Source organism: Rhinatrema bivittatum, chromosome 8 (assembly GCF_901001135.1).
Source record: "Rhinatrema bivittatum chromosome 8, aRhiBiv1.1, whole genome shotgun sequence".
In the NCBI taxonomy this organism is placed as follows: domain Eukaryota; kingdom Metazoa; phylum Chordata; class Amphibia; order Gymnophiona; family Rhinatrematidae; genus Rhinatrema; species Rhinatrema bivittatum.
In genome coordinates, this window is record NC_042622.1 from 273,510,327 (window position 1) to 273,536,262 (window position 25,936).

A 25,936-nucleotide genomic window follows, 5' to 3' on the forward strand; every position below is an offset into this window, starting at 1 on the left:
TTCAGGTATCCATATTTTGTTATCTTGCAGTATCCACCAGCCATCACGGTTGTGGAACTTCTCAGACTGTGCCCACTCATTCTCTTCCGTTGAATAGGTAGGAGTTTCTGTTGGGAATTGTAGAAGTGGATAGGTTGTAGCTGAGGTGTATGGTATATGGGCACGGGCTGCTTCTTTCGCTGTTTTGTCTGCCCATTGGTTCCCTTTAGCCACGGGATCTGATTTTCCTGTGTGGGCTTTACAATGCATAACAGCTACCTTTTGTGGTGCCCACACGGCATCTAGCAATTGATGTATTTCAGATGCATTGGCCAATTGCTTTCCTTCAGCGGTGAGGAATCCTCGCTCTTTGTAGAGGGCTCCATGTACTTGGATGGTGAGGAAAGCATATTTGGAATCTGTATAAATATTCACAGTCTGTCCTTCTGCCAATTGCAGAGCTCGAGTGAGAGCGATTAGTTCAGCTTTCTGTGCTGAGGTCCCGGGAGGTAGGGACTCAGCTTCAATGATGTCATCTTCAGAGACAACAGCATAACCAGCGACCCGAATTCCATCAATTACTTGGCTACTTCCATCAGTAAATAGAGTCCACGCTCCCTGCCAGGGTTGATCCCTCAGGTCGGGTCTACTGGAATGTATTGTAGTCATGACTTCTTCACAATCATGGGCAACTGGTTCAGGTGCCGGCATAAGAGTGGCCGGGTTCAAGTTCTTACTGTCTTGTATTTGAATTTCAGGCGTTTCACATAGCAAAGCTTGGTATTTTACAAGACGTGAGTTAGTCATCCACTTTGGTCCATGCGTTTCTAGCAATCCTTGAATGGTGTGAGGAGTTGTTACGTTCAGAGTTTGACCAAAAGTTAATTTGACTGCTTCTGGAATGAGTAAGCATGCAGCCGCAATGCTTCGAAGACAACCTGGCCATCCTTTTGCAACATTGTCCATTCCTTTTGACAGATATGTAACAGGTCGTTCCCATGAGCCTAGAGTTTGAGTCAATACCCCAATGGCCATTCCTTTCTTTTCATCGACGAATAGATGGAATGGTTTCATTACATCTGGTAACCCTAGAGCAGGGGGTTCAATCAAGGCATCTTTTAGTTGTTGTAAACTTGTCAGTTCTTGGGTTTCCCACTGAAAAGGCTGGGATTCTGCCTCCTTTCCCCGCAACTTGTCGTACAGGGACTGGGCAATGACAGCGTAGTTAGCAATCCACAGTCTACAGTAGCCTGCAGCTCCAAGGAACGCTCGGAGCTCCTTCTTGCAAGTGGGTACAGGTTGACCTCGTATTGAACTGGTACGGGATATTCCAAGACAGCGGGTACCTTCCCGAATTTGGAATCCCAAGTATTCTACTTCCAATTCACAAATTTGCGCCTTCTTTTTACTTGCACGGTATCCTTTTGAGTACAACGTCTTTAACAAGTGGAGTGTGGCTATAGCACATTCGTGATACGTGTCACGAAACAACAGAAGGTCATCCACATATTGTATGACTGGCCCATACGTGACTTGGTACATCTTCAAGTCTTTTGCCAGTTGCTCCCCGAACATCGTGGGTGAGTGCTTAAATCCTTGCGGTAAGCGAGTCCATGTGTACTGCTGCTTGATTCCAGTTTGTGCATTTTCCCATGTGAAGGCAAAGATCTTCTGGCATTCTTCTGCTACTGGAACGGAGAAGAAAGCATCTTTGAGGTCAATGACACTGTACCACTTGGATGTAGGGGAAACTTGAGCCAAGATTGAGTATGGATTGGGTACGAGAGCTACTAGATCTGCTACTTGATTGTTCACTTTCCGTAAATCTTGTACAGGTCGGTAGTCAGAAGAACCGGGTTTCTTTACGGGCAGCAACGGGGTGTTCCAAGCAGATCGGATTCGCCTGAGAATACCCAAATCATACAGTCTTTGCAGATGTATCTGGATTCCTTGCCTGGCCATATATGGAATGGGGTATTGAGGTTGATTGATCACCTGTGCATTCTGTTTCATCTCGATCCATACTGGGTTGGCGTCGATGGCTACTCCTCCTGGATTTTGCTCGGACCATACTTTGGGCACGCTATCCATTAGCTGTCTTCGTTGTTCGTTCAGAGGAGTATTCACTTCATATCGATGTTGGGTGATTTGTTCGACGACGGGGAGATGTAGCCTCCATTCCTCTTGGAGTGGACAAATGAGAGAGACTGGATTATCGGCAAAGGATGCCTTGATTTCATTCCGGGCATTTGATTCATATACAGACTATATCATAGTATTCTTAGATATTTCAGCAGCGTTTGATACGGTTGATCACCAAATCCTCATTTCAGGTTTACAAGCAATAGGCATTACTGGCACAGTACTAAATTGGTTTTCATCTTTTCTTACAGACCGCCCTCAGCAAGTCAATATCAATCACCAATCTTCTACTCATTACACAATTCCATCTGGCGTTCCCCAAGGATCATCATTATCCCCCATACTATTCAACATATATCTTCTTCCGCTCTGTCATATCCTATCCTCACTCAACTTACAATTTAAAATCTATGCAGACGATATTCAATTTCTTGTCCCCTACAAAACTTCCTGGTTCGATACTTTATCATTAGTCTCACTCTATCTATCTACTATTAACTCTTGGCTATCCCATAACCGTCTGAAACTCAACCCATCAAAAACCGAACTAGTACACTTAACATCTATTTCAGATACTTCCATAGGCCCTCCATCTCACTTTACTTTCAACGGCACAACTATCCCAATAACTTGTCATGCCATAAATCTAGGTGTAACTATAAATACAGATCTATCCATGAAACAACAAATCTCCTCCCTAACAAAGAAATCATTTTACAAATTACAACTTTTGAAACGACTTCGCCCTCTTCTTTTCTATCGTGATTTCAGAACTGTCCTTCAATCTCTTATCTTCTCTGGTTTAGACTATTGTAATGCACTCTACCTAGGTTTACCCGATTCATCAATTCACCCATTACAACTAGTCCAAAATAGTGCAGCTCACTTATTATCTGGTACCCCTATTCGCAATCATATAACCCCTATTTTACAATCTTTTCACTGGCTCCCCATAAAATACAGGATAAAGTACAAAATACTCTCAATCATTCACAGCTTAATCTACAATTCTTCCTCCACCTGGCTATGCACCTTACTTCGTATCTACAAACCCACCCGACATCTAAGATCACTTACTCAAAATCTCCTAGACATTCCATCCCCACGACAGGCCAGATTAGACATAACCAGAAAAAGAGCATTTTCAGTTGCAGGACCTTCTCTTTGGAACTCTTTACCCAACCCTCTCCGTCTAATATCAAACCCTCATCAATTCAAAAAAGCTCTTAAAACTTACTTTTTTCAACATGCATTTAATAACTCCTCTAAGTATACTGTCAACAAATCTGAAGTGCCCACCTCTTCAACCTCATCCATCTGACTCATATTACTCCAATTCTGCTCACTTGACACATATTACCTCAATTTTTCACTCAATCTTTTTTTTCACTCCCTTCATTTTCTGGGATATATTTATCTGATAACTCACCACTTCTTCCCTCCCCCCCTTTCGCCTTTTTGCTTCTCCTATTCTGTTTACCATGGCACGCTTCTATTATTATTATTATTGTTTCATTTTTAATTAACAATTTTATTTTAAGCTAGTAATTACCTAGCTATTTAACTAAATTTATGTATTTTTATTTTATTTAACTTGCATTTTATTTTTCATTTTATTTTAAACTATTGTAAACCGTTTTGATAAAATTTTATTTTAAAAAGCGGTATATAAATACCTTTAAATAAATAAATAAAATAAATAAATTGCAGGGTGGCTCTTAATTTACACAGGAGGTCTCTCCCTATCAGTGGTACTGGGCACCCTGGCACGTAAAGGAATTGATGGGACACTAATTGTCCTCCTACTGTAACCTGCCGTTTCTGGAGGAAGGGAGCGATTAGTGGTTTTCCAGAGGCTCCAACTATGGAGATATTTTTCGAAGTAGGTATAGTGATGGCTGTGGTCATCACGGATCTTTGCGCCCCCGTGTCTAGCAATCCCTTAAATGTTTCAGCCCCAACTTTTATTTCCACCAGGGGGTCAATGGGAAGTGTTCCCCTGTCTAGTCATGCTTCACTATCTTCGCCGGAAGTTTCGCCCACGGTCATCTGCCATCCTGTTTCCTTAAGTTTGGACGGAGTATCTCCTTCCTGCTTTGCTTGCAGGGACTCCGGACACTCAGCTTTCCAATGTCCTTCTTGTTTACAATATGCACATTGATTGGTTCCCAATGGCATTCTTCCGCCTCTAAGCGATCCTCCTCTATTTGCTCGTCCTCTTGGCGGCCCTCTAGAGGGCGATCTGCCCCTTCCTCGGGGTCCGGGATACCCGTGATATTGCTTGGACGGGTTCCCGAAATTAGTTTCTTCCAACGCTGCGGCTAACAAACTGACACTTTCTCTTAACTTTCTAGTTTCTTTCTTTTCCTTCCTGTCTCCATCCGGTTCTCGGTTTACATAGACTTTATCGGCCATGGCTTTTAATTGGCTAATATTCATTCCCTCGAACCCTTCCTGTTTTTGCAACTTCCGGCGAATGTCTGGGTAGGACTGTCCAACGAAGCTCATCACTATAATGGGTTGATACTTGGGGTCCTCTGGATCGAATGGGCTGTATTGGCGATATGTATCCATTAATCGCTCCAAAAAGTTTCCAGGGGACTCGTCTTTCTTCTGCAGCACATCTTGGATTTTGCCCATGTTTACAATTTTCTGCTTTCCTTTCTTTAAGGCTTCAAGAAACGCGGTCTGATAGGCGGTGATTCGTTCCCGCCCTGCCGCGGTCTGGAAATCCCAGTTGGGATCTGCAGTCGGGGCTAAGTCTCTCACTACGTCTTCGGGACGTCCATCTGACCCGGCTCCTAATCGGGCTGCCTCTTCCATGTTTAATTGTATTTGTCGGCGTTCTTCAGTGGTAAAAAGAATGGAGGCTAGATGCCGAACGTCAGCCCAGTTGGGGTTGTGGGCTGCAAAAATGCCCCGTAAAAAGTCTATCATCTGTTCTGGCTTTTCAGCGTATGATGGCCCAAGCTGTTTCCAATTGAAAAGATCGCTAGATGTAAAAGGTATGTAAGTAAATAATTTTATCGTTTGCGTAGTGCGATGTTCGTTTTCTTCAGTCGGGACTACAGGAACTACAGTTGATGTTTCTCTAATTGGTAATTGCAAACTTGCTGCGGCTTGGGTTTTACTGCGAGTTCCGTCGGCCACGGACGGCTCGCTGCCGCTTTCTATCTTCGCGGTTGCCGCTTCAGGTGGTTCTTCATGAGCCGGTGCGACTCTAAGATCAGCTTGCGCATTGGAGGGGGCTTGAGGGTTTGGTGGCGTAGGATATATGAGGGGACAACTAGGGGCATATGGTGGCGGCAAGATAATTTCAGCGTCGGGCAATGCTGCGGACGGCAGGGGTTTAATTTTTTTTTCTGGAGTCCGTGAACTCCCTTGCACTACAAACATGGCCGCCGCAGATGACGCATGCTCTTTAGGTTCCAATATGGCCGCCTTTCCCCTTCTCTTCCGGATTGAGGACTTCCTGTCCTCCATCTTGCGTACTTGAGTTATCATTACAAGGGCGGCTCCCTCTACTAACTTTTTTGCCCACTTCGGAGGATTTTCAATAACTGCAATCCAAGCGGTTATGTACGGTATATCCTCAGGGCAGCCCGGATTCCCCTCTCGTATGACTATTTTCTGGACCCTTGTGGCCGTTTGGAAATTGAAAGTTCCTACTGGAGGCCAATTTACACACAAACTGGGCCACCTATGGGTGCATCGTTGAATCATTCCGGGCTTTGTACATTTATGTCCATCGAACACTTCACTATAGTGTTCCGTCATGACTTTTAATGGAGTCGAGCCGCCCCCTCCCATCAGGATAGAATTCACAGACAAAGAAGGGAAGGGAAGACGGATAGGTAAGGGGTCCGTATCCGTCAGACACAAAGGGTCACAATCGCCCCGACTAGGACGCGGTCAGCCCGGCCTAGAACTGCGAGGCCATTCACTCTCTTTCACACAACAAGAAACCTATTCCCACTAGCATATGCTTTACTTATTACTTGTACTTTTTCCTGTTCATGCGCGTGGTCTTCGGAACGGGGTTCCTACTAACACACTGCGTGGGGTGTGATCAAGGCCCCCTCGGTCCGCCGGGGATGGACCGGTTATTTCCTTAGCTAGCTATTCTTTACTTATTTCCATGTACCCATAATACTCGCCTGCAGGGGTCTTCCGATCGTCATGAAAGCCTTCTTCCCGAATCATCAACCCAGAGGTCCCAGCAGAATTTCTGTGGAACGGTCCCCTCAGAAACCTGATCGCTGAACTCAGCGGTGGCCACTCACCAGGTACGTCTGGGGGACTGCTCCGCCACCAAACTACCGGACCTTCTGGAGAGCTAAAATAGCGTCTCCGGTACCTCCTGGCTGGCTCGCCAATGTAACCGTCTCTTTTTAGTCAGTAAGGAGGCCCAGACAACTGATCCGTAAAGAAAAACTTTTATTGCCAGCAAGATGCAGCTAAGACAACGGCTTAGTACAACTGCATGCCACGCCCCCTTTGCAGCAAACCTTTATACACTTTACAGCTCTTATCTTTCACACATGCGTTCTGGTTTTGCTGAACAAACAATTTACAAACTGCTGAATAAGCAAAAGCTAGCGTGGTCTTCAGGAGGTGTAGCTTATTATCAGACTATTGTTTCGTCATTTTATTGACAGGTTAGACATTTGCAGCGGCGTTCGTATTAATACAATACAAATTATAATTCCAAAATGGAGTTACGTTTCACTAAATGTTAGTGCGTGAGTACGTCAGTACGTTACTACGTATTAGGTTCCGTTTGCGTTGCAAATGTTAGTGAATCAAGATGGCTGTGCGTTTCACTGCGGGGATGATGAGACGAGAAGCGTCTTCGCGGTGCAGTCTTCAAGGGTTCATGGAATCGAACTCCTTCAAAATCAGAGGAACCCCCAAAAATGCGGCGAAAACGACTCTGAATGGCCCCCCCCCCCCCCGAATCGGAAGGGAAGGGAGAGCGAGGCCACAACAAAACGCAGTCCAAATTTTTTTTTTTTTTAACTTTTATACTTGCCGCTAGCCCTCCGGGTCCTGGCCCTATTGGGAGGAGTGAGCCGGGCTCCCCGGTATCATTCCCAGTAGTGAATAGCTGGAACAATGAAGGATCTCTCCCAGTACCTCAGCTGCTGCCTACAACCAGGGAGGATGATCCCCTCAGGACCTCACAACCCCTGGGATGCGGCAGACTCTGACCTGCAGGCACACACTGTGGTCATGGTCCAAGAAGAAAGCTGTCTTCTGTTTAAAATTTTTTTTTTTAATTAAAGTTCCTTCTTTTTTAAACTAAACCTGTCACTAATTTAGGCCCTGTCACAGACTGTATTTATTTATTTATTTGTTCAGTTTTATATACCGTCATTCGGTGCAGCCATCATAACGCTTTACAAAAATCAAACAGAGAATAAACAATGAAAACATAGTTGCATAAATTAACAGTGGGAGAGAAGAAGGGATGGGGGAGAGGTTGGTGGTGAAAAAGGGAGCATAAGGAAAGGAAGGGAAAAGGATTATGGTAACAGTATTGGTATTTAATCATCTTCGGGATGGTCTTCTAGCGTTGTTAATTATAAGTTAATATTGCTATTATAATGGTCATTGCCAGATGATATTTCATTATCTCTTTTGCATGGGTCTGGTTGGTAGTCTTGGTTGAAATTAGATTGTTGAAATAAATAATCATTAATGTAGACTTTATGAAAAAGAAAAGTCTTTAGATCCTTCTTGAAAGTTTTGATATTAGTTTGAGTTCTCAAATAAGCTGGTAAGGAGTTCCATTTTTTAGGACAGGCAATGGAGAATGCTCTATTTCTTGTTGAAAGATGAGCATCTTTGATGGGAGGAATTATTAGACGAGAAGTGTTATTTGATAGAAGATTCCTGTGTTATTCTGTGGAGTGATTTTTAAGCTTGTTTGTTTGTGGTGATCGGAGTGTATTAATTTGCGTACATTGTCAAAATCTTATAATCAATTTGTGATTTAATAGGAAGCCAGTGTAGTGAAGATAATATAGGGGTAATGTGATCATTCTTTTTTTTTCCAGTTAAAACAGACATTATCCCCTTCAACTTGGGAGAGTAATTGTTCTGCTATCGGCTTGCACTTATCATTGGGTTTGGATGCTCTTTGCCACCTCATTCCGGGTCAACAGAAGAGGGCTGAGCCATGCCTCGCTTGTTCCGCCGTGCATGCATGACGACAGATTTCCGCCCCCCCCCCCCCCCCTTTTTTTTTAAAAAGAAAAATGCAAGGAGAAAAATCCAAACTACAACTCCCTATCTTTGATCAGCCCGTTTGGTAGCTCTAGGATGCAGTCACCCAAATTGCGCTAAGCGGCCGAAAATGGGAAATAAAAAGCGTGGGCTTTCTCTAAAACGCGGCTTCCTCCCTCAATTCTCCACAACGCTACCAAACGAAAAAAAAATATATAATATATATATATATATATATATATATCCATATAAAGAACCGGCTGCAGCACCGACAGGGACGGTGACGCGCGCGCGCGTGTGTGTGATTGCTGGAGCCCCAGTGCCGCTATTAAACGGATATTATCTCTCCCCCATGCGCGGGCAGCCTTGCTCCCTGTACCTATTTGCATATGGAACGTCGGCTCTCTCTGCAAAGATGGCCGCGCGCGCGCCCGCCCGCCCGCCCGCTTTCTGGCTGCAGCGCAACTCTTGCCCGCTGGGGGGCAGGGCCGAGCTCCCTCTCCCCTTTGTGTCTTTGGCGCCTTCCTCTAGCTATCAGCAGCAGCAGCAGCAGCAGACCCCGCCTCTCCTCCCTGGCTGCACCCCCCTCCTCCTCCTCTCCTTGCTACTTTCTCGCACAGGCCCTTTCTCGCTAACTTATTTTTCTCGCACCTCCCGAGCGAAGGGGGAAAGAGGACGATGGACATGAAGAAGCGGCTGAACCTGGAGTTGAGGAACAGAAAGCCGACGGAGGTAGGCAGCACGGGCTTCAGCGGTGGGGAAGGTGGAGGGGCGAACCGGAGAGAGTCCGTCCGGCCCCCGTCTCCATCTCGTTCCCCGCACCCGGGTTAGGCTCGGTTCCGCCAATTTTTTTGCAGGAGCGCACGTGGAGGCCCTAACGGGGCACGCGCGCGGCTCCTCTCCGGTCTCTTTCTTCCTCCCTCCCACCCCCAAAGTATTACTCGCTGGGTTTCCCCCTCTCCGACGCGGGACTGTGTAGTAAAAGGTTATATGGTAATAAACACGTGGCTCTAGCCCGTCTGCCTTCCCCCGGCCGGGCTTGTTCCCTGGCTGTCGGCACAAGGTTGCCCCTGCTACGCCGGGCTTGGGGAGGGAGTTAAAAACATCTTCTGTGGGTAATTTCCGGCCTTTGGGTGTCAACTGCTCATTTTCTTGTACTGTCTCACCCCCCCCCCCACCCCCCACCCCCCATTATCCGCGGTGGAGGGGGGGGGAGACATGAAAAGCGCACATTTAGGTTATGCATTCGGGATTTTTGGAAGTGCTTTTTTTGATCTCCGCGCCTTATAGTAGAAAGATTCGCCCGGATTTTTGGTTAACCTCGGTGGAATGAGGGGGGGGGGGCGCAATGCATTTTTTAAAATATGTAATTTTTAGGCGTCTAATTTTTTTTTGGGGGGGGGGGATTTCCCTTTAGCTTGAGAAAAGATGATAGGTGTAGTGAGCCTTCTGGGAGGAGGTAGCTGCTTCCTCTCCCCGCTTACAGTGCACTGTGGGGTGGGGGGCTGCCCGCCCTGTGGTTGGAAATCAATGGGTGTTTCATGTTAACTCCTTTAACAGTGGGGCGGCGGAAAAGCGCACTCCCCAAACTGTGCCTGCCTCTGCCCCCCCCCCCCCGAGACACCGTCATCTTTTGGGACGGGGACTTCAGGGGGGGGGGGCGGCTCTGCTTTTCGGATTCGGGCCTGGCACTTCATTCTCGCTCTCTCTGTACTTCTGCAGTCATGGGAGGAGCTCGGCCGCCGCCTGAGCCCTTTTTTTTTTTTTCCGAAACTTTCTGCATTTGGTAATGGATTGGCCATGTGGGGCAACCTTGCTGTGCGAGCGTGCACTCCCCTCCCCGGCTACTGATTGCACTGCCCCGCCACTCTTAGAGGAAGAGAGACAAAAGCTGGAACCCACGTGCACATGGAAATGACTCTGACGTTATGCTCCTGTTTTGCAAGCTTAATAAAATCTGTGTGCGTTTTGTATTTGGGAGGAGTGACTTACTACACTTCTGCCTAGGTATTTTTATTTATTTATTTATTTTGAGATGTTTACCAGCGATAGAAACGCAAACCACTAGTTGAGCAAATGCTGGCTGGTTTTTGGGCTTTGCTCTTTTTATTGATCCAACCGGCGGGGGAAGGGGGTGAGGGGAAAACAACTTTTCCTCCGCTTTTGTAAATACGGCTGTGTTGGAGAGGTGTGTTTATTTTTTGAAATAATTTATAGTCCGCCCATCGCCATTTCTAGGCGGTTTGTAATTTTAATTTATAAAAATATAACAAAGATGTTTAGCTGAGTTACCACCCGAGTGGAGAGGGGCATTTTTAGCTAATGTGCTGCTACTTTACCGTATATAAATGTGATTTAACAGATTCTACTGTGGGGTTCCCTCCTGACCTCTTCTGAGTTCTGCCAGGGGGGATTTTTTCGGGATCTGGTATTTTAAGTCTGAGGTTGGCCATTAGCTTTTATCCTAAATCAGCAAAGATTGTGTATCCAGGATTACCCTTGAGTTTTTAATTCTTAAAAATAAGGGGGTAGAATTCAGTGATGTGCTGGAAAGGGCTCCCTGATATTTCTTAGGAACACCTACGGTTTCTGAATGGCCCAGAGCTGGGGAGAACACATTGGAAGAAAGTGGCAATGATTGCTAGAATAATCGAGTAACCCCTCCTCCCAATATTTTTTTTTTTGTTCTTAAGAAAATAGGGTGGCCGCTTATCTTTATTTCAGTTTTGGATAACTGGGAATTTTTAATGACTGTCAGATTTTTGTTTAAGGGGCCTTGTCAGTAGTAGCTTGCTGAGAGTCCCTGTGTGAAATCCTCAGTATCTGTGATATAATTTTATGCTATTCTACCTTAAGGGATCCTGTTTATTTACCTTAGCTCTAATCTCCACAGGGTTTCTGTGAACTTGTGACTGTATATTATTTTTCATTGGTAGATACCTAGATGGTAATGTTATATGGGTGCTGCTTTTGAATAACTTTGTGTCATCGGCAAATTTGGTCACTTCACTCATTGTTCCCTGGAAATGGAACAAGGATTGTGAAAAATGTCATGAGGACCTTTCAAAACCAGGAGACTGGGCATGCAAATGGAACATTTAAATTTAATGTGGGTAAGTGCAAGGTAATACACTTGGGGAAGAATAACCCAAGTTATAGCTACACAAAGCAAGGTTTAACATTAGGAGTTGCCATGCCAGAAAAGGATTTAGGTGTCATAGTTGATAGGTTGAAATTTGCTCAGTGTACAGCAGCAGCAGTCAAGGAAGCAAACAGAATGCTAGGAATTATTAGGCATGGAGAATAAATCAGAGAATATCATAGTGGCTCTTATCACTTCATGGGGCTACCTCATTTTGAATGTTGCATGCCGTTCTGGTTACCACAACTCAAAAAAGATATAGCGGAATTAGAAAAGATACAGAGAAGGGTGACTAAAATGATAAAGGGGATGGAACAAATTCCCTATGAAGAGAGCCTAAAGAGGTTAGGACTCTTCAGCTTGGAGAAGAGACGGCTGAGGGGGAATATGATTGAGGTGTATAAAATGATGAGTGGAGTGGAAGAGCAAATGTTAATTTGTTGTTTACTTTCAAAATGTTCACGGACTAGAGGACTCACGATAAACGGGCCGATACAGTAAAGTCCACACGCACACAGGCCACTCTCCTGTGCGCGCAATTCTGTATTTAAATTAGGCCTGGCGGTAAAAACAGGTAAAAGGAGGCGCTAGGAACACTATCGCGTCCCTAGCGCCTCCTTTTGGACCGGAGCGGCGGCTGTCAGCGGGTTTGACAGCCGAGGCTCAATTTTGCCGGCGTCGGTTCTCGAGCCCGCTGACAGCCACGGGCTCGGAAACCGGACGCCGGCAAAATTGAGCGTCTGGTTTTCTACCCGACAGCTGCGGGCCAAATTCAAATTTTTTTTTTACTTTTTTTACCCTTCGGGACCTCTGACTTAATATCGCCATGATATTAAGTTGGAGGGTGCACAGAGAAGCAGTTTTTACTGCTTTTCTGTGCACTTTCCCGGTGCCTGAAGAAATTAGCGCCTACCTTTGGGTAGGCGTTAATTTCTGAAAGCAAAATGTGCAGCTTGGCTGCACATTTTGTTTTCTGAATCGCGCGGGAATACCTAATAGCACCCGCAACATGCATTTGCATGTTGCGGGCGCTATTAGGTTCGGGGGATTGGACGCACGTTTTCGGCCCCTTACTGAATAAGGGGTAACGCTAGCGCGTCAAACGTGTGTCCAGTGGCGGGTTAACAGTGCGTCAGAGTGCACTGTACTGTATCAGCCTGAAAGTTACTAGATGATACATTTAAAACTGATAAGAGAAAAAAATTTCACACCATGCATAATTACGCTCTGGAATTAATTGCCAGAAGATGTGGTGAAAGCTGTTAGTATAGCTGTATTTAAAAAAAAAAAGTTTGGGCAAGTTTTGGAGGAGAAGTCCATAAACCATTATTAAGGTGGAGTTGCAGAAACGCACTTCTTATCCCTGGGATAAGCAGCAGGGAATCTCTCTACCCCCTTGGGATCCTGCCAGGTATTTGTGACCTGGATTGGCCACTGTGGTCTGACCCAGCATGGTAAATTTTATGTACTCAATCTTTGAAATCCGAGCCCAGGGGAGGCTCCGGGACTGACTTGGGGGTCACCCAGCTAGTGCTGGATAATGGAACTGTCTCTGGTTTTGTGCCCCTGCCCTGTCTCCCCCTCACGTTGTTAATAAGATACTATCGGTGGGCGCTGTCGGCATCTCTCTTGCTGGACTGCAGCTGTGAGTGGCGGGGAGTGGGATGCTCATTTTGTAACTTCACCTTTGGGTGAAAATAGAACCCAAAACGTCACTCTGCTTCTATTAATGTTTTCCTGCATGTTCTCCCCCATGTTTACAGTGTCCTCTGCGGGGTCCTTTTTATTTCATGCTCTGTGTCTTGCCCTCCTTATAACCCAAAAGCCTGGCCTTTTGGTAGCCCATTGAAGCAGTCTCTGTTTTCCATCCTCTTACCGGAAATGCGCCTCGTGGGTCCTAGACCCACCCACGGGAGCTTTCTGTGGCCTGCAGCAGGAGCAGACGGCCAGTGGATGTGGGGACGACTGCCAGCTGTAGTTCGCAGGTGACTTACATGGCCCAGCAGAGCTTGGAAAATGTTTTAAAAGGTTAATAAAAGGTCTTGGTTCTTAGGTTTCGCTCAGTAGCAGCTTATTTGATGGTAAAATGTGTATATTACAATTAAATTAAATCACCCTGTTTTTATCCTGTTAAAATCACCCTGTTCGATGTATTTTCCAGTCTTGAGTTATATGTAAACCGATGTGATATGTTTTTCATGAACGTCGGTATATAAAAGCTTATAAATAAATAAATAAAATTAATTAGGTCTTTATGGGGGGGGGGGTGGATCTCTGGCTTTTCCATTTTTCAAAGCTGATGAGTGGGTTGAGGGAGGGGGGGCTCTGGCGGGGACAAAGTTAGAAATGTTCTCATAAGAAATGACCCCCCTCCCCCTTGTAACTGTGAAACAGACCAGACATTATGCAACGGTAAGTCCATATGAGTGTTGAACACATCTGGCCTGACTTTTCAAAGTTGGGGAGTGATTAGGAGAGCAGGGAAGTGTAGTGGCCTCATAGGATGGCCAAACCTGTCACCTTGGATGCATGCAGGGGTTCAGCTGAGGCTTATCTCCAACCTTACAACACCTGCAGGCTTTTTTTTTGTTTTTTGTGCTGATATGCCAGGGGTTATATTGGAAAAACTGCTTAAAGCAGGTCTAGTCACGTACGTCGAGGCTTAGCTGATGTTTTCTTGGCTGCATCCCTTCTCTTCTGCTCTGTCAGCCCTTTGTCTTCCTAAACTGTTTCTTCTACCTTTTCTGCCTTTCTCAAGTAGCTGATGGGCATCTTTTTTTCCCCCCCTATTTCGTTTTTGCTGTCTTGGAAGTTTCCTCGAGCTCCTTTTGAGCTTCCCCTCCCAACTGCACGTGGTCCTGGGTTCTTAAATCCCGCCAGCAGGAGTCACTGTTCACAGTGGTGGACTCCCTCCCTGCCCCAAAGGGTTGTGAGCGCTGCCTCGGCATCGCCCCCGGGAGACCCCCGAGCGAAGAATTGCGTACTAGAGATGTGAATCGTGTGCCAGATCGTCTTAACGATCAGATTCGGCGGGGGGGGGGGGGGGGGGGGGAGAAATCTGATCGTTAAGATATGTGAATTGGAATCGTTTCCGATTCCAATTCACATCGCTAATTTTTTTTTTTTTTTTAGGGAGGCCCGCGCCGCTAAAAAGCAACCCACCCGACCCGTTAAATCGACCCCCCCCAAAACCTTTTAAAATTACCTGGTGGTCCAGGGGGGCCTCGGGGAGAGATTTCCCGTTCCCAGGCATCAGCTGTTCTAAAAAAAAAAATGGCGCCGATGCCCCTTTGCCCTTACCATGTGACAGGGTATCCGAGCCATTGGCCAGCCCCTGTCACATGGTAGGAGCACTGGGCTGATGAGTAAAGATGGTGCCGGCCATCCAGTGCTCCTACCATGTGACGGGCCGGCCAATGGCTCGGATACCCTGTCACATGGTAAGGGCAAAGGGGCATCGGCGCCATTTTTTTTTTTAGAACAGCTGATGCCTGGGAACGGGAAATCTCTCCCCGAGGCCCCCCTGGACCACCAGGTAATTTTAAAAGGTTTTGGGGGGGGTCGGGAGGGTGGGGTCGATTTAAAGGGTCAGGTGGGTTTGTTTTTTTATCTGGCCATCGGCACCATTTTAATTAGTGGCAGCCAAAATGGCGCCGATGGCCCGAGAGCGGGAGATCGCGCCGGGACACCCCCCCCCCCCACTGGACCACCAGGTAACTTAACATTTTGGGGGGGTTCGGGAGGGTGGGGGAGGGTAAGGAATTGGTTTTAAAGGGTCGGGGTTGGTTTAGGGGTGGTTTTGGTGTGCTGGTTTTCCCGCGCCCTATTTAACGATACAATACAAATGCCCCTGACAATAAATCGGGGGCATTTGTATTGTATCGTGCACTCTAACGATTTAGAACGATTTTAAAATTATCTGACGATAATTTTAATCGTTCAAAAACGATTCACATCCCTATTGTGTACAGATACGTCTGCATGACCGGGGGGGGGGGGGGGGGGTGTGCATCACTGCCGCTGGGCCCTCCCTCCCCCCCCCCCCCCCCCCCCCCCCGTTCCCTGGGCTTTGTGCGTTCTCCTTCCTCAGCTGTTGCGCTTTGCACGTGTCTGCGTGTTGCTTGTATGGGACTTTGGTTACAGTCAGCTGAAGTGCAAACATTGCCTTAGAAGTGGTGCATAAATCAGAATGAGAGGGGTGCAGTCATTTTCCATCAGCCGCGGACAGATGGATCAAAATAGAGAAGCAGCTGATTTTGTCAACCTGGTGATTGTACTGGGCCGATCCTTGGGTTGTGGGGTCCTGTGGCCTCCGTGCGGCGTGACACAGTGCTGAGGTGACAGGCAAATAACGGTTACTGCTTTCAGCAGGCTACAAAACTGACACATTCTGATTGGTAAGAAATGCCATGCGCATCCGGTTTATGAATATCTATGGTTGCATTTGCATGCCATGACTGGCGGATTTTTATTTATTTGTTTATCCTCCTCCCTAAACAGCATGTCAGTGGCTCTGGGTAACCCTTGTGGGTGGGGTCCCTTGTGAGGCTTTGCCTTCAGTGTACTGCTCTTCGCTGCCAGGATGTGCCGCTTCGGTGTCATGCCCGGGCCTGGTTGCCCCAGCAGATTGGGAGGGGGTTGCAGGAAGGAGCATCCAGAGGCTGGTCCCCTGAGTTTTAAGGGTGGCCTAGGTATTGTGTTTCTGCTGCAAATCAGGCTTGTGGGCGAGAGTGGTGCTCTGGATTCTGTGAGCATGAGTTTGGGTATAAGAACCTGCCATACTGGGTCAGACCAAGGGTCCATCAAGCCCAGCATCCTGTTTCCAACAGTGGCCAATCCAGGCCATAAGAACCTGGCAAGTACCCAAAAACTAAGTCTATTCCATGTAACCATTGCTAATGGCAGTGGCTATTCTCTAAGTGAACTTAATAGCAGGTAATGGACTTCTCCTCCAAGAACTTATCCAATCCTTTTTTAAACACAGCTATACTAACTGCACGAACCACATCCTCTGGCAACAAATTCCAGAGTTTAATTGTGCGTTGAGTAAAAAAGAACTTTCTCCGATTAGTTTTAAATGTGCCCCATGCTAACTTCATGGAGTGTCCCCTAGTCTTTCTATTATCCGAAAGAGTAAATAACCGAGTCACATCTACCCGTTCTAGACCTCTCATGATTTTAAACACCTCTATCATATCCCCCCTCATCCGTCTCTTCTCCAAGCTGAAAAGTCCTAACCTCTTTAGTCTTTCCTCATAGGGGAGCTGTTCCATTCCCCTTATCATTTTGGTAGCCCTTCTCTGTACCTTCTCCATCGCAATTATATCTTTTTTGGTTTGTGTTTGGTTTTAACGTGCAGAAGAGGTCTTCTCCCCGGGAGGGAGCTGCTGGCTCTTTTGGGTGTCTGGGCTGTGCTGGATGTGGCAGCCTTGCAGGTCCCAGGTTTCCTGGCTCAGCTGCTTGCAAGGGGCTCTCTAAAGTTTCTTCTGCCTCCCCCGCCCTGCTGGATTCACGTGGCTGCTGGCCTGAGAGTTAGGGCACCTGCACCCTAGAATGAGGGGACGGACGGACACCCAGCATGCGGCCATCTTTACCCGGCTACCCTGCTCTTGCTTACACTTATTTATTTAAAATCTTTTCTGTACCGTCGTTTAGTAGTGCAGCATCACTTACACTGTAAGCTCTCTAGGGTAGGGATCCTGGGTGATGTGATCTCTGACAGCTCTATAACTTCCTCTGAAACGTAGAAAGAGATCATTGAAGTCTTATGAACAGATTTTTTTTTTTTTAATTGCTGGTTTTTTGTTTTTGGGGTTTTTTTTACCTTTTTTGAAGAATTTGGTAGAAGTGATTAAGAATATCCCCGGTTTTCATTATGATTTTTTATTTTATACCTGGAATTTGTTTGTATAGTTTTGTAAGTTGTTTTTTTTGCCCACTTGAGTAATCCCATTTATTAAGGATTTATGTAAATCAGAGGTGGGATGGGATAACCCTGCAAGGCCATCCCTTCCATTAGACAGACTGGATGGTTGCCTGGAGCTCCAGAATTTAGGGGCTGGCAAAAGTAAAAATCCTGGAATCTCCTGCGCGCCACCCGCTCGCTTTTAAGGAAGGCGTAGCACACAGCGCTGACCCATGAACACTTGCTGATTGCTGATCTTGTGTGTGGGGAGATCGCACGTGCAGGCCCACAGGTTTTCAGGACTACAGAAGGTGGCCTGGGGGTGCTGGCGCTAGGAGGGAGCACTGGGCTTGAGCTGCGGGGACCGCAGGGACGGCAAACGCCAGTCCTGGAGGGCTGCAAACAGGCCAGGTTTTCAGGATGTGCACAGCGAGCACGCGTGAGAGACATTTGCGTCCAGTTGGAGGCAGGGCATGCAGATCTTTCTCATGCATATTCATCGTGCGTATCCTGAAAACCTGACCTGTTTGCGGCCCTCCCTGCTCTAGGGTGTTCAGTACCCCTTGCACCAACCAGGGGTTTGATTTCTTCCGGGCCAGAACTCTGCTCCTTGGGCCACCCTGGACGGAGGAGGCGGTGTCTATATCTGCCCCTCCCACTCCCAGTTGGGGGGAGTCTCGGGTGATGATTTGTGAACCCACGTGCTTAAAATCGCAGAAAGTAAGGTAGAGAAAGCAGGCCCGGAGCATGGCTTTGGGAAGTGTTTGTGGTGGGGTGCAGGTGAAGGGCTGGAGTTGTGGGGTGTAGGTGGTGAGATGTCAGCGGGGCTGTGGGTGTATATGGAGGGGTGTAGAGGGTGTACGAGGAGTTGGTGCGTAAGGAGGGTGTACGAGGAGTGTGGTTGTAAGTTTGTCGTGTGGGGGAGGGTTTGTTTTGTTTTTTTAAGGTGCCTTATTTTCTCATACTCTGGGGCCGATGCAATACGATGCACTGAGCCGAGCGCACTCTTTACGTGCAGTCGGACGCGGATACAATAAGCACTTATCAATCCCCTAATGCAATAAGGGGATTAGCACCTATTCAACGCGCCTCTAACGCGGAGTGAATGTAATAGCGCACATCGCGTGCAAATATATGTGAATGAGGCTATTAGGCGTTCACTCCCGATACAGAAAGATAAACGTGCGTCTCGGACGCACGTTTAACTCTCATCTATTAACGCCTGCCAGGATGTTAATAATGTGCGCATCGAAAAAAGAAGAGAAAAATAAGAGAGAAAAAAATTGGTGATCGGGCCCATCACAAAAACAGACGCTGATAAACCTGGCCTTGGTTTTTGTGACTAGTTCACTGAAAACTGCCGTGCCCCTGTCGTCCCATTGCCGGTCCTCGTTCGGCGTATGCACCTTCACCCGCCGTCCGTGAACTTACCGCTGCCCCCTCTGGTACCTCAGCTGTTACCGCGGGCATACGGGCTGCTCCTGCCTGGTTTGGTTTTTTTTTTGCCACATTCGTGATCACACAGGTCGGCGATTAGCAGGGAATACAACGTGGCCTCCGTGTGGACTGAAGAAGCAAAGAATGGAGGTTTTTAAGTCAAAAACAAACGCCGGGTTTATCAGCGTTGCTTTCCCTTACTGCTTTTGGGGCGCTTTGTGCGCGTCAAGGGGTACATTTTACAAATTGGCGCACACGCGTACTTTTGTTCGCGCACCAGGCGCAAACAAGAGTGTGCGGGATTTTAATAGATACGCTCGTAGCCGAGCCGCACAGCCTGCCACCGAGGCCGCTTCGAAATCAGAGCGGCCTCGGAGGGAACTTTCCTTCCACCCCCACCTTTGTTGCACAAGTTATGCCTGCTCGAGGCAGGCATAACTTGTGCTTGCCGGGCCGGCCACTGGCACGCGATTCCCAGGCCCTGGAGCTGTTTAGGAGCCCGCGGCCCCGCCGCGACACGCCCCCCCCAACACGCCTCGGGACTTGCGTGCGTCCCGGGGCTTGCGCGCGCCGCTGAGCCTACTCAACATAGGCTCGGCGCACGCAGGAGAAACTTTGGGCAGGTTTTTGTGGGGTACTGAAAATGTGGCCCTAAGAGAGCGGGCGCTGACTGTTCAACGCCTGCTTTCTACGTGCCTTTATTGCATCGGCCCCCCCCATGTTTTCCATAGAAAGCTATGGAGAATTTGAAATTTGGTTCTCTTAAAAACTGACTTGTTACAGTTAATTTGCTCCTGCGAATACATGGTTATTTATATTTTATTGTTTGATATTTTAATGATGTATGCATATTATCTTTAAAACCCTTGTTTCTGTAAAGCCTGTTGCTGTCAAATGTTTTACTGTTTTTTAAACTGTTACATGTAAAGCCTGTTGCTAATTTATTGTTTCACTGTAAACCGAGGTGATGTATGTCTATACGTACCGCGGTATAAAAGAATCTATAAATAAATAAATAAAATAAACTCATCCAAAATATTCATGTTTTCTTCTTGCTTTCCAAATTTGGCAGATTTCTATTCCTCTTATGGAGTGTTATTCTGCCTGCAGATAGATGGACAGACATCCCCCCCCCTTTTTTTTTAATATTCAATTCTGATCCATATGTTGGAAAGCATAAAAACAAAGGAGACACCTTCTGTTTTAATGCAGAGTGGATGGGGCTGGTTGGTCTTTATCTACCCTCATCTTCTGCCATTAAAGTATTAGGACTTGAAATAGGAGTCTTGGGCGTTTGGTTGGGGCCAAGCTGCATTGATCGGGGTTGTGGTGAGGGCCTTACCTCGCTGGCTTGCCAGTGCGTGGGACAATAAGAGCTGTCCGCTGTTTGCGGTGATGTTAATGGGCATGATAGCACTGCTCCTAGCCTTCCTCGGTTACATGGGGAACGTGAGGTCCTGCTTTCCTGATGCAGGGACCTGCCACTGGCAGTGGTCTGTCTAATTTAGTCACCTCACATTTTGGGAAGGAGAGTTCCTTCTCTGCTGGCAAATCCCTTTTGCTTATCCCAGGGACAGGAAGGACTCTGGCCCGCCAGAGGAAGAGATTTTCACCTGGGAGTGTGAGACCTCCCGTGCAGAAGGCGATAGCTGCAGCACTGTAGGGGGAGGGGAGGGTTGGGATTTTAAATATTTACAGGATGAAGCTGGTGATATTTGATTAGGTATTCCCAGATTTGCTCAGCAGTATATGCAAACTGATTTCCTGCATATTCATGTAGGGGTCTCTTAAAAACCCAACTGGCTGCAGGGTGACAGGTTCTGTGTTAGACTCCAGAAACTGAAGCTGATTTCCGTACTTGTGGGGCATAAGGAATGGGCTAGTTTTACTTTTGCCCTGTTTCTATCTGGATTTGTTTGTCTTGAGGATAGATGCACAGTATTGTCTCGCCTCTGGCTTACCGCATTAGACTATGCTGGGTCCCTAGTTTATTCCCCCTGCCCTTCCTCCCGGTAGGCACTCAGAGTTTTAGGAAACGAATACGCATGAGAAAAATGTGCATTCATTGCCCCCATTGCATGCAAATCTATCTAATTAATATTCATTGTAGCTATTCTGAAAACCAGAGTAGGTGCTGGGGGACCAGATTGGGAACCATTGGAAATTAGGAAGTCAGCATCAATGGACCTATGGTTTTCTAATTTTTATTTTTTTTTAATCCAAGTGCCATCTAACTTTATCATGGGATACTTCATAGGGTTGTGTTTGGTCATTTGGCAAACCTCATGCTTCTCCTTTCTCTCACTGATTTTGTGTGTGTGTGTAAAAAGACCATAAGGCAGGAAATTAGCAGGCCGCAGACCGGGAGGTCTCTGGGGAGCCGCCTGCCGCAGACCGTGGAGGTAGTAGGAGGCCAGTGGCAGAACTGCACTGCGTGCGTGAGGGCGGCTAGAGGCAGAAGCTTTAGGGTTTGTCAGCTCTGGTACAGTTTAAATGGTGATGCTAAAGGGAACAAGGTGCCCAGCCTATGGAACTAAGAGAGTTTCCACAGTAGCAGGTTCCCTCTGTCTGCTATGCAGTCTGGAGCTTGAGTTTGCAGGGCTAGCACCTCCATCCCCTCTCACCCTGCTGGATCCTGAGGAGGCAAGTTTGCCACTGAGCAGCCAGATCCATTAGCTTTGGCTTCGCCCTCAATAGCCTCCTCAGGGAGCAAAAGGTAGCCAAGACCTTCCTGCTGGGGGGGGGGGGCCCTCAGTAGCCTCAGCAGAGTTTTTGTTAATGCATCAAGCCTTTCAAGCTATGCAAACCAATCAAGGCATGACATGAACCTCCTCAGAGGAAGGCTAACATAGTTCCAGGGGCCTCAGGACGCTTGTCCAGAGCCCCATACGTAGGAGTCTTTGGGGGAACTCCCTGTTCTGACAGGATTCAGACCATTCAAATGACCAGGAATGGTCTTCTAATAAAGAGGTGTACTCAGCAGTATATGCAAGCAGGAACTGCCGGCTCTGATTACAGATACCCTCTCAGACAGTGTGGAAGGTGATCCTGTTCTCCAGGGAATGCGGAAGCCATCCAAGACCTTTCCCCTTCACCCAGCCCTTAAGGAAATGATAATATCTGAATGGGAGGCACCCCAGAGTCCCTTAAGAGCAACTAAGGCTCTGGGAAAGGTTTATCTGCTGCTCCAGGAAATGAGTCTTTAAGTATTCCCAAGGTAGATGCACTGATGTCAGCAGTTACCCATAAAGCCACTGTTTCAATGGAAGGTGGTACAGTACTGAAGGACCATTAAAATCGGCAGTTTGTAGAGGCTGTGCACCGGGCACTTGTAGGATAGGTACGACAATTACCCATGGTTATGATGATGATGTCTTCTGACACAGTGTGAATTGAGTCGGGGGAGGCTTTTCTAGCAGATACTCTTTTTATGACCTCAGAATGGCTTCTCCATCTTTAGCTTCGGAGGTGGCAGTAAGGAGACTAATGTAGCTCTGGAATTGGGCAGCAGATGAGGCCTCAAAGTCTTGCCTAGGCATGCTACCCTTTAAAGGGAGACTGTTGTTTGGATAAGCACTAGAAAAGCTCATTAAAGATCTGGGGGCATCAAAACCCCAAAGGCTACTTGAAGACAGACCAAGATCTAGCTCCAGGAACCTGAGGGGACAATGATTTCAGATTACCAAAAGTGTAAATCGGAGGCTGGAGGTTTGCAGCTGGCAAGGTGGTCACGGACCCAGTCCTTTTGTGTAGCCAAAAGATTGAGGAATGATCCCTTGTCATCAGTAGGCTCCGGCAAGTGGGTGGTCCCTGCAAGAATAGAACCAATTGGGGGGGGGGAGGGGGGTGCTCGTCTACATTGGTTCTACTTGGAGTGGACCTATACAACCTTGGATTGCTGGGTCCTGGAGGTCATTCACGGGGGCTATGCTCCCGAGCTAGAGAGACTTATGCCTCAAACTTTGAATATTGCCCTCTTTGCCAACAAAGAAAGTGGCAATAGAAGCCACCTTGACCAAGCGGTGACGCGTACCAGGAGTAGGGCACAGGGACATACTTGATATACTTTGTGGTACCCAAAAAAAGATGGATCAAGTGCCTCAGTCCCACATTTTTGAATGGAGACTCTATGCTCAGTAGTAATGCCAGTAAGGAAAGATGAATTCTGTCCTCACTGGACCTAGCTGAAACTTATTTCCATATGCCTATGAGGGATTCTTGCCAAAAGCTCCTGTGCTTCTGCATACTAGGCAAACCTTTCCAATTTCAGGCACTCCCTTTCGGCATTGCAATTGAACCAAGGATCTTCACTGAGGTGGTGGTAGCAGCAGTGTTACACAAAAAAGTGGTATCAATTCACCCTTTTCTGGACACTTGGCTTTCCAAGCCAAACCCACCCTAGAAAACGAACAGGCAGTAACAGCGGTTCACTTAGGATAAGTGGTGAACTATGCACAAAACAACCTGAATTTTCTGGGAGCATGGTTTGACACAGGAGTAGGATGTGTATTCCTCACCCAGAAGAGGGTGAAGAAGCTAGTTTCTCACACCATGGATTTCCAGGCTCAATTAGCACCCAAGGCCTGGGACTACCTGTACTTGTTAGGACTCGTGGCAGCAGCCAGAGACTTGGTCCCCATAGGCCAGGGCACATAATGCACCCCCTACAGAAGGCCCTATTGTCCAAATGGTCTCTGTCCTCAATGGACTGCGAGCAATGATTACCCCTGCAATCTCTAACAAGAGACAGCTTAAATTGCTGAACCCAGCCCACCAACCTATTAAACCATCATAATCACGGATGCCAGCAATTTCAGATGGGGAACCCACTGTCAAGGCCAGATGATGTAAAGACAGTGGGGTCAGTAAGAGAGAGCCTGGTCTGCAAACAGATTAGAATTGAGGGCCATCAGACAGTCCCTGCAAGCATTATCCCCCTTGATAAACTGGTCAGGATTGTCTCGGACAAAGTGTCAGCTGTCAATGTGAACCGGCAAAGGGGCACTCGCAGCCAGTCACTAGCCCTCAAAGCGGCAATAATCTGTCACTGGGTAGAGCATAGTCGAGCGCTCTTGTCAGCAGTCCACATTGTGGGAATATACAATGCCTAGGCGGACTTTCTGAGCAGAAACAGGCTGGACCCAGAGGAATGGGAACTCAGTCAGCATGCATGCCTCAGAATCACGAGCAATACTCCATTCCCCCCCGCCCCCTCTTGGGTCATCCTGCGTATGCTGGCAGGGCCGGGGTTGGAGGGTTCCTATCTCCATATGTGGTAGCTGTGTCCCATTGTTGATGCCTTTTGGAAGAGCCTCATAGTGATGGTCTGCCGAGTTCTGCAGGTGGAGATGGTTTTTACACCGGCAGTTTGCTTATTGGGACTATGGACTGAACACAACTTTCCAATCTCCAAGAGGATATTTGCTGATCGTTTAATACAAGCTGGGAGATTTACAATAGACTATCACACTATAACTGCCTGGAGTAGACGGATGAGATTGTAAGTTAATTGTTCTGTTAGAGCAAATTGAAAGACAGAGAAACATCTTATGATAAGATCTGGAAGGGGTATTAGAATTACTGGAGCAAGACTAACAAGTAGTTGTTTTTATATACTTATCCCTTTATAAGTATGTATATTCCTTTCTTTGCTTTTTTTGAGACTCCCTTACTCGGAGCTCATGTCATTCTAGGGACTTATGGGGAATTAAATGAACTCTGTATCTAGGATATGTATCGTGCAAGCTACGCTTCATTGATATTTTGTGTGTGCTGTGCTGCCTTTTTCAAAATAAAAAGTTAAAACAAAAATCGCAAACAAATGAAGATAGCCGACTATGAATTTAATGGCTTTGCGAGGCAATGCAAAGGTGAACACATTTTTCAGCTGAAGAAGGGAGACCCCTGCCCTAGCAGCATAGATGGAACTGATCAGCCCATGGCCAATAAAGGGGCCACTATATGTGTTCCCCGGCCCTTAATAGGAAGGACACCGAAAAGAATAGAAAACCATTCAACCCTAACAATCTTAGTTGCCCTGGATTGGCAAAGGAGACCATAGTACGCAGATCTCCTGAGGTTACTAGTGAGCACCCCATTGCGCCTTCCAGCCGACCAAGGACTACTACACAGGTCTCTGTAAACCTGGAAAAGCCAGTTCCATTCTGTCATACGGTATGGCCCTTGAAAGGGCACACCCGAGGAAGAAAGGATACTCACCCCTGGTCATATCAACCATTTTGAAGGCAAAAAAGGCCCCAGCTTCATCGGCCTACATTCGGGTGTGGTACCCCTTTGAGGACTTCTGCCTTATGGACAAAAGTTCCCCACGGAAAGCAGATATAACCCATATTTTGGACTTCATCCAACAGGGACTGGACAAAGGATTGGCCTTCAGCTCCTTAAGAGTCCAGGTGGTGGGTATCTCATGCTTCAGAGGCCTAGTGGAGGGCAGGCGCGTAGCAATGCACTCAGCGTGCTTCCTTAAGGGAGTAAAATGCATTAGACTGCCCTTTCACCTACTGGGCCCACTATGGGACCTCAATCTAGTACTCCAAGCCTTGGCAAACTCCCAATTCGAATCTTTGAAACAGGCGCCTCTCAAGGACCTGTTTTTGAAGACAGTTTTTCTGGTAGCCTCATACTCGGCAAGACAGATCTCGGAAATACAATTTCTCATATGTAGAGACCGATACTTAGTCTTCTCCAAAGATGCAGTCACCTTTTGTCCAGTAATGTCCTTACCCAAGATTATCTCCCTTCTATCTCAACCAAATGATCTCTCTACCAGCTTTCAAAAAAGGGTGGGATCTGGTAAAGGGGATTCAGAATTACACTGCCTGGATGTCAAGTGGGTACTGCCGAGATACCTTAAGTCCCAAATCCGCTCAGGAAATTGGGCAGGCGCCTTATACTACATGCAAGGACGAAGCGGCTTCCAAATCAACACTAGCAAGGTGGATCAAGAAAGCAATGGATTCAGCGTATATCCTGAAAGGGAAAGTAGTGCCACCAGATTTGCAGGCTCACTCCACTAGAGCTCAGCCAGCGACATGGCAGAAGTCTCAAGGTTATCTCCGGAAGAAATATACAAGGCCTCGGTG

The 25,936-nt window shown here is 47.1% G+C and overlaps 1 protein-coding gene across 2 annotated transcripts in view; it reads left to right on the top strand.

Annotated features, from left to right (window-relative positions):
• LOC115096392 (acidic leucine-rich nuclear phosphoprotein 32 family member B-like) overlaps window positions 1-25,936 on the top strand; it is an 84,914-nt gene that overhangs the window by 35,015 nt on the left and 23,963 nt on the right. Inside the window, exon 1 of one of the 2 annotated variants that reach the window (XM_029610926.1) lies at window positions 8,877-9,081. The exons of the other annotated variant lie outside the window; for it this stretch is intronic. Within the exon in view, the coding sequence (XP_029466786.1) occupies window positions 9,028-9,081 (54 nt within the window). The 5' untranslated portion in view covers window positions 8,877-9,027. Of the gene's footprint in view, window positions 1-8,876; window positions 9,082-25,936 lie in introns of those variants that run through there. 2 annotated transcript variants of the gene reach the window in all.